At 36.2% G+C, this 8,430-nt stretch overlaps 1 protein-coding gene across 1 annotated transcript in view; it reads left to right on the forward strand.

Moving 5' to 3' along the window:
* Positions 1–1,391: 1,391 nt before the first annotated feature.
* The window catches only part of LOC107751866 (alpha-N-acetylgalactosaminide alpha-2,6-sialyltransferase 5-like), a 41,471-nt gene continuing 34,432 nt past the window's right edge, over positions 1,392–8,430 (forward strand). The window contains exons 1-2 of the mRNA XM_016567633.1: positions 1,392–1,515; positions 2,163–2,354. Of these exons, the coding sequence (XP_016423119.1) occupies positions 1,501–1,515; positions 2,163–2,354 (207 nt within the window). The 5' untranslated portion in view covers positions 1,392–1,500. The remainder of the gene's footprint in view (positions 1,516–2,162; positions 2,355–8,430) is intronic.

Here is an 8,430-nt window from a genome sequence, read left to right on the forward strand (position 1 = left end):
ATAATAAATTAAGATCTATAAAATACCAACTACAACAATAACATAATATAGAGTAACAATATATAAATAAATAAATAAATAATACAATATGCAATGGTATAGAATAATATAAAAAATAATATAAAAATAACAACTAAAATACTAATAATAGCTAATAATAATAATAAATGCATTTGACATAGTTTCATATAATAAATAACAGTATTACACACACACACACACACACACAAATGTTTTTTGAGCATGTGGCTGTTTAACATCTGATATAATAAATGTTCACCAGTGCACATTTGAACATTTTGTGTGGTTGAAATGATGGTAATGGAAATGACAATTTTCAAACAGTATTAGCAGTGGTGCAATACCAATTTAGCTGAATAGGCCAAAGCTGGAGCAGAAGTACAGAACAGACAGATGGACTGATGTTAGATGCAGTTGCTGACGAACATGATGCATGACTGACTGCATGATGTAGCCTCTAAGAACATAGTTATATGCCTCTAAAATTCAGGATGTGAGTTCAGAAAAGGTCTCTGTATGCACTCTAAAAAAATCGCTGGGTCAAAACAACCCAATAGTTGGTTTAAAACAACCCAATAGCTGGGGTTGTCCCTTTTTAACCCGGCGCTGGGTTATATTTAACCCAGCATTTTTTAGAGTGTGGGTTTTTGTCTTATATTTATATCATATGATATAGTTTTGCAATGTCAAACAAGCAAGAGTGCTGTTTTTGCACTATTTCAAATGTGGTATTGACTTTACACAATAGTTCAATAAACAAGAAGTTAATATTGTGTTACATGTTTGACAATATTGCTAATAAGTCGATTTTCTCAATATTTTGAATTATTATTATTATTATTTATTTGTTTATTTTTTTGCACCCTCAGATTCCAGATTTTCAAATAGTTATATCTCCGTCAAATATGGTCCTATCCTAACAAACCATACATCAATGGAACGTTTATTTATTTAGCTTTCAGATGATGTATAAATCTCAATTTCAAAAAATTGACCCTTATGACTGGTTTTGTGGTCCAGGGTCACATATGATATTTTGTGGCATATGAAAGCAACATAATTATATTCGAGAATTTATGTACTGGCAGTTGCAGCTGTTACCAAATGCTGTGGTTTGCTTTAACTGGTATTGAACCTGGAATTGTACGAACATAAAAAAACACTACGTACAAATATATTAGCCTATTACAACAAATGCTTACTGTATTTCCATGATTATAAAAGTGCAATTTGTCCCAAACGCTGAATTAAAGTCACTCAAACGCAAAGCTCTTTAGGACCGTGCGGTGTACATCGCTTTGTGCTCCGCGCTTTCAAGAATGGGTTCAGTCCGCGCGCACAGCACACACACTGCCATCTCCCAGCGCGAGCGGAGCGCAGCAATTTAATGACGACATAATCCGATGAAGTAGCAACAATCGGGGGGAAAAAGTGGATCTTCATGCGCACATTCCCGGGAATATTCCAGCTGGCTTCAGGATGAAGGCACCGATGGTAATTGTAGTGAAATCTGTTTGAATGTCTCGCATCTCTCCTGTGCAGCATTGTTGTTGAAGTACTGCGGCTCTCTGTTGCTCTCACATGCTGAATGAAAGAAGATTAAACACATTAATAATAATAATAATAATAATAATAATAAACCTTAATCCCCACTTCCTGATGAATGAGTTGTCGGAAATTAATCTTTGGGGACAGGAAATTTAGCTTTGAGAAAACATGGTTTTTGTGAATTTCTTTTTAAAACATATAAAAAAAAAACATTTTTATAAGAATACGATGCATTTTTATGCCTTGCACAATGATGCGAACTGTTTTCTTAATTTAGTATGACACTATTAAATAAATGGCATTCTTTTAAACAAAGGAGCATTTTCAGCGTTTTTTATTTTTGTTAGAAAACCCATTCAGTAATAGTTGCATTTGCTAAACCATTATTGCGTGCATCTGATGCATTAGTTTTAGGCGTCAATATTTAGTAAGAACCTGCAAGTTCTTATCATCTCAATCCCAATCTAATTAATATTTGAGCATGGAAATGTGATTTGTATCCTATAATTGACTGCGCTGAGGGCATGAGTTGGTGATGATTTATGACTTTGCGCTCTGTGCTGAATTTGAACTTTTGTCCTCGTGTTTTCCAGCGTCATGGAGTAGCCGTGTTTCTCGCGATCACCATGTGCACCAGTCTGTTTTTCGTGTACAGCGTCAGCTACACCAATAACACTACAGCATCCAGCGCGTCTAAGGGCGCGTCAGGTGAGAAAGTGGAGCCCACCAGAGCGGCTCGCGCACCTCCGGCGCTGCAGGGATACAGCAGCATCATTGAGCACAAGGTAAACGCTTCTACTTTATGTATTCAAGTCAAGTTAATTGTCTGTAACCAGTGGAGTGGTGCACGTTTCTATGTCCTTCTGGAAAATCCAGCTATGTTTTGGAACAAAATAGCAAGTATCCCAAGGTGGTTATTAGCAAGTTGCATGAGCTAAAATCACTTTTTAAAAGAGATAACAGCAGTGACAGGCTATCGTAAATAATAATAATAGTAATACAATTATTGTATAAATATTTATAAAATTACATTCTCAGTAGTTTATTAATAATATTTATTGAGTTATATATATATATATATATATACAGGTGCATCTCAATAAATTAGAATGTGGGATAACAACAGTTTGGTTGGTTATTAGTGTACCTGCTGGCTGACTTTAATTTTCTTCTTGCCCATAACAATGTTACAGTCGGTTCCACTGTTATATGGAGAAACAGTTTAAGAATTATGATTGACCTTTAAGCTTGATCATAACTTGCAATCTGCACTTTATGTACTGTAGCAGTTTTGTGCTTAACAGTCCTAATATAATGGGGGAGAGGGTTTGAACAGATATTAACACTCAGCATACAAAAGTCAAGAATAGTGACATCATTTCAGATTAAAAAATGATATAATATTAATCAGTTTATATTCAAGAGATTACTGCGATGAAGACACAGCTAATCACTTTGCGACGTCACAGTCATTCCCTGATCATGTTCACTGTGAATTCAGTTGCCATGTAATTGTAAAATGTTAATATATGGCAAATGGTAGTGAGAAATATTCTATAAATATTTGGACATGTTGTCAGCAAATGTTTCCCTCTGCTATAGCTAAAGGTGAAACTGTTCAGTAGCTTTTAGAGAAATTGTCCACCCCTGGATTGTTTTACAGGTGTGATTATTATTATTTTTTTTAATGTTCATGATTCAGCATCATTATTTAAGCTTGGATTTTGTATAGTGGTGTGCTTTTCAGACTTATGTTAGTTATTGTGGAAACTAGTTTTGTCTAGGCCAATAGCACAATAGAAAATACTTCAATGTAGTTTTGATCAATGGAGGTTAAGTGGTTAAAAATTGAACTGTGGCATTTAAAATGTCTAACCACTGTCTACAGGCAGACATATTTCTCCTAGCTTTTTTCCAAACTTGGATCCAGTTCAGTCAATACTGCATGCACCATTCTGACAGATTTAAAGCTTATTCAGTTGCTGACACGGCGAATCAATAAAACAGATTAGTTTGGAAAATAATAAAATAATTGCTGGCATTCTCTAATCTCATCTTTGATTAACTGGAGCAGTTTTAGTTAAAAAAGGTATTTCCATTTGACTTCCATCCCTGAATTGCATGAGCTTGAGTAGAGCAGGGCTGAAGGGAAGAGTCAGATTGCAGGAACTTGCACAGTTCCTTGCGAAACCTTCCTCCATCGCCCATTAATCACTATTTACCCCTGGCTCAGGCAGACGGGCCGTTCAATACTCACCTGCCTTTAGCAATATCAGCTTCAACTGGAGCGAAATCCCTCACTGCCCTCTTCTATCTGTTATTGATAAACCCAAAGCAATTTTTCTGCAATGAGATTTGACACCACTTGTCTGATGCCACCGCTAGTGACTGCCATTGTTGTTCACATGAGATGTACTGTTATGGTAGTCGCTGTGCACTTTAAGTCACAGAAGAGCTGTTGACAAAGCCAAATGACCCTGTGATCGATTGCCGAGTTACTTTGACGACTCTCTATGGGCTGATCTTTCAGTGCACAGGATTTTTGGGAGGTCTCTGATGGCTGGAGTTGAGATTTCTTGAATGATTTCATTTCATAATAGCATTAGTTTTAATATTTTGAAACTCATTCATTTAAACTGATATGTAAACATTGTAGGCAAGAACCTAAAATGGACTGACCATTTGTACACGAGTCAGTTGCAAACACCCTAATCTTTGACCTTGATAATGCACATTAAACGTTGCTATTTTTGGGCTGTTGATATGAGAATTTTTGCTGTCTTTATTGTGGAATAATTCTTGCTATTGAAAAAGACACAAGTGCAGACATAAGATGTTTTGTGGTATTCAATGATCTTGATTCAATGAGAGTCTTAACGCCTTTTTGAAATACAGTATATCGTATACAGATATTATTAATTATACTTCGAAATATATCTTAGTAAAAGCTAAAAATGTCATATGTTTATAGTTCCTATTCTATTTATAATTTTTTATTTATAAATACAATTTTATTTATAATTGTTTGTTTGTATTTGTTTAATAAAAAAAATATGATAATGATTGATTGGATTTTTAGAGTGTCTTTATTTCAATCTATTTCTCTCTCTCTCCCTCTCCCTGTTTCTCTCTCAATCTCTCTCTATCTAAAAAAAACACATTCATTCTACTAACACAATATCATAGCTAGTGGTTAAATAATTGTGGTTTCAACTTTTGTTTCTGACTGTATGACTCAAGTGCAGAAGATCAGAATTCAGTGCATGTCTTTTCAAGTACTATTTAAGTGTCTCAGCCTCAATAGATGTCTGGGAGGTCTGTTTCTTTCAGAATCTGAATTTGGGTCTCTGCACCAGATCAGTGGATGCCAGAGTGAAAGCAACGTATAATTTCAACATTTGCAGGTTTTTTTTTTTTTTTTTTTACAGGACAGTAAGGTCAAAGATGAGAGCAAAGCACATGAATCTGCTTAAAAGCAGTTGGTGTTATAACTGATGGTAGAGTGCACATGCATTTATGCTGCTTTAAGACTTTAAAATGGGCAGGAGTTTAATCTTTAAAGTAGATGCCAAGTGCTGTTTATTGTTTTGTTTGCCATCGGATTATGTGGGTGGATTAAAAAGTCCATCATTACATCCATGATGTCTGGCTGACAGTATAAAAAGAATACATATTATACTGCCCCAAATTCAGACTTGCCAGTTCAAAGGAAACAATTCTCAAGAGCAAGTTAAAGAACGTACATCCTGCTAATGTGGTTTGGAAATACTGGAAGGGCTCAGTTTGGAAGAACCGCACATGGATCAGAATCAGAATCAGAATGAGCTTTATTGCCAGGTATGTTTACACATACGAGGAATTTGTTTTCGTGACAGAAGCTTCCACAGTGTAACAGAATGACAGTGACAGAACAAAAAACACAGATAATAAAAAATAAAAATAAATAAAAAATAGAACAAGTAAATTGAAAAATCCTTATTTGTCCGGGAGAGCAGAAGGAGCTCGTCCGTTTTGTTGGGTAGAGAGCGGAGATTTGCCAGATGGATGCTTGGCAACGGCGTTCTGAATCCGCGCTGTCTGAGCTTCACGAGCGCGCCGGCTCGCTTCCCCTGTCTGCGCGTCCTGAAGCGCTTGATCAGCACAGCAGCTCCGCCGACTACAATGTCCAGCAAAACATCAGAATAATCGAAAACCGGTGAAATATCGGGTGGTGTGTACTGCCGAATGTCCAGCAATTCGTCTCTGGTGAAACTGATTGCAGGGATATAACTAAAGACAGGACAAACTAACAAAAACATAAAAACAACTGCGGAGCACGCCACGGAGGCAGCCATCACCATCGGCGCCATCTTGCGTAGGATGCAGATGGAATTATGAGAAACTTATGAGAAACTTTTTTAAATGATTTTAATCCCAGCTGGATTCTTTGAAATAAGAACAAAAAACTCTGCTGTCATCTTCTCACCCTCATTTAATTTCAATCTCGTATGACTTTCTCCTTTGAAACACCTAAGGAGATGTTCACGCTGCTCTGTTAAAACTCAGAAAAGGACAAAAAAAGTAGTCTATTCATGTTGTGCACTATATTTGGAGTCTTCTCAAGTGACACATTTCTACTGAAAAAAATTAAAATCGTTCACATTATCTTATCTTTGACTCATTCATTTTTGTGTGTATTTAAACTTCAAAACATGAAGTAAAACACGTTAAACCATGTTTGATGTAAATGAAACTAACTGGTTTTGTATGTGTCTTGGAACTGATCGCAATGGGTCACTGAAATGAACATACTGTATATTTTCAGTTAAATTGTAGTCTGCTCCTCACACAAGTCTTATGACATCAAAAGACTTGTAATATAATATACAAATTGAACAAAATATTTTTATGATTTAAATTTTTTATTTTTAAATTTTGAAGCTTGACAGCCCTTGGTTAAGAACCGTTGTACAATGAAAAGATTTCATTTTGTATTCTACAGGAAAAAAAGGGGTTGGAATGACAGGAGGGTAAGTTACTAATGACAGAAGGTTCATTTTTCTGTGAACTATTCCTTTAAGAATGATAGAAAATTATTTTATAGTCCATATCTCTTACAATTCCTCATTACACGGCACATTAGATGCACACAGGTTTGGATCCATATGTATTTTGATGATTCAGTATCAGTAATTGAGAGGACTTATTATTTGAGATGGGCGATGTAGAGATACATCAGTACTAGAGCATTCAAGTGGACATCCAAGGATTTGCACTTTTTATCCTCAGCATGTGATTGTGTATGACTGTGTATGTGATGTGTATGAGGAAAATTCACTATTCATTTGTAACACTTTTGCACACTGTACAACCGCAACATTCATTCATTCATTCATCCATTCATTCATCCATCCATCCATCCATCCATCCATCCATCCAGTTAGTTTACCCACACACTATCTGTGCCGGTATAGCACTTTACAGTACCTCACGCATTTAAAGGAATATACCTTGCAATATACTATATTAAGGATAACGTGATAATAAAAAAAATAAAATTAATGTTATGTTAGTATACAATCCAGCGGCAGTAAACTGGTGACACTGGTTGAACATAGTAGGTGGTGGTATTACAGTTTAACGTTGGTTGCCATCCATTATATAAAGGAAAAAAGAATAAAACGCGGTGTGTAACTACTACTGTTGCACAAAATCATGTCAAAAGTAATGAAAGGGGAATGTGGGGCACCCTTATTGCACTAGGACTGCACGATTATGGCAAAATCATAATCATGATTATTTTGTTCAGTATTGTAATAACGATTATTTAACACGATTAGGAGTGGACAATATGACAAAAATCATGAAACATCATTATAGCAATATGCATCATCAAGTATTTAAAATGTAAAAATATTTGAAAATAAGGTTGCATGATACCAACATTTTTGTTTTTTAATTTTTAATTTTCACAATTAATTGTATCAATTTCAGGGCTCGCAAAATCGCTAGCCCGACGTCCCGGGGCTTTTGTGTTTTCCAGTCGGGCTACCAAAATGTATCACCAGCCTTAATCTTAAATGCAGATCTCCCGCGGGTCCTTAAAAACTCCTAAAGTGAGTTGTATCAAACTTAAGGCCATAAAAAGTTTTAAATACGTTAAATGGTATAAGAAATGTCTTAATTATAATTTCAAGAGGTCTTACAGTTGGGGACGGAAAGACAAGAGTCGCAATACGGCTGGATTAAACTTCAAAAGGCAATGATGTCATTGAACAAATATGAGCGCTGCACGTTTCAAGTCAAAACGCACTGCGGATGTCTTTATTTGAATGTATCTGAAAGGAACCGACTGTCCTCAGAAACGTGTTGCTGGCATTTTAATTTAATTTGACCTATAATTTCTGATAAAGCAGCATTTATGAGTGCGGAGCAGGGTTGCTGGGTTTTCAAAACAAAACCCGCCCAATTGCTACTCAAAACTAGCCCAAAACTAGCCCAATCATGTTTCGAGGGGGATCCCCCGGTAAAAATCGCATTTTGGTGGGGTAAAATACACGTTTTTGATGGGGTTCCCCTGGTAAAATTTGAATTTTAGGGGCTAAATATTCCGTTATTGGGGTCGCTTAAACCCGCAGACATGAAAAACAACCCGTGGCAACAGTGTTAAAGTAGCCCAATTCAGCGAGAAAACCGCAGACTTGGCAACACTGGCGCAGAGCTGCTTTTTGTACAGCCGTTACCGAGGAAACCGCAATATTTCAGCGCTCCTAAAGCGCCACCTCGTGGCAGAGAATGAATTTGCATTTCCAATAAGCCTTTCTTGCTGTTTATGGTCAGATCAATGCAAATATCAACTCATGTTTTTACGCAGCAAACATA

This window comes from Sinocyclocheilus rhinocerous, unplaced genomic scaffold, assembly GCF_001515625.1.
Source record: "Sinocyclocheilus rhinocerous isolate Xijiao unplaced genomic scaffold, SAMN03320098_v1.1 scaffold351, whole genome shotgun sequence".
Classification (NCBI taxonomy): Eukaryota; Metazoa; Chordata; class Actinopteri; order Cypriniformes; family Cyprinidae; genus Sinocyclocheilus; species Sinocyclocheilus rhinocerous.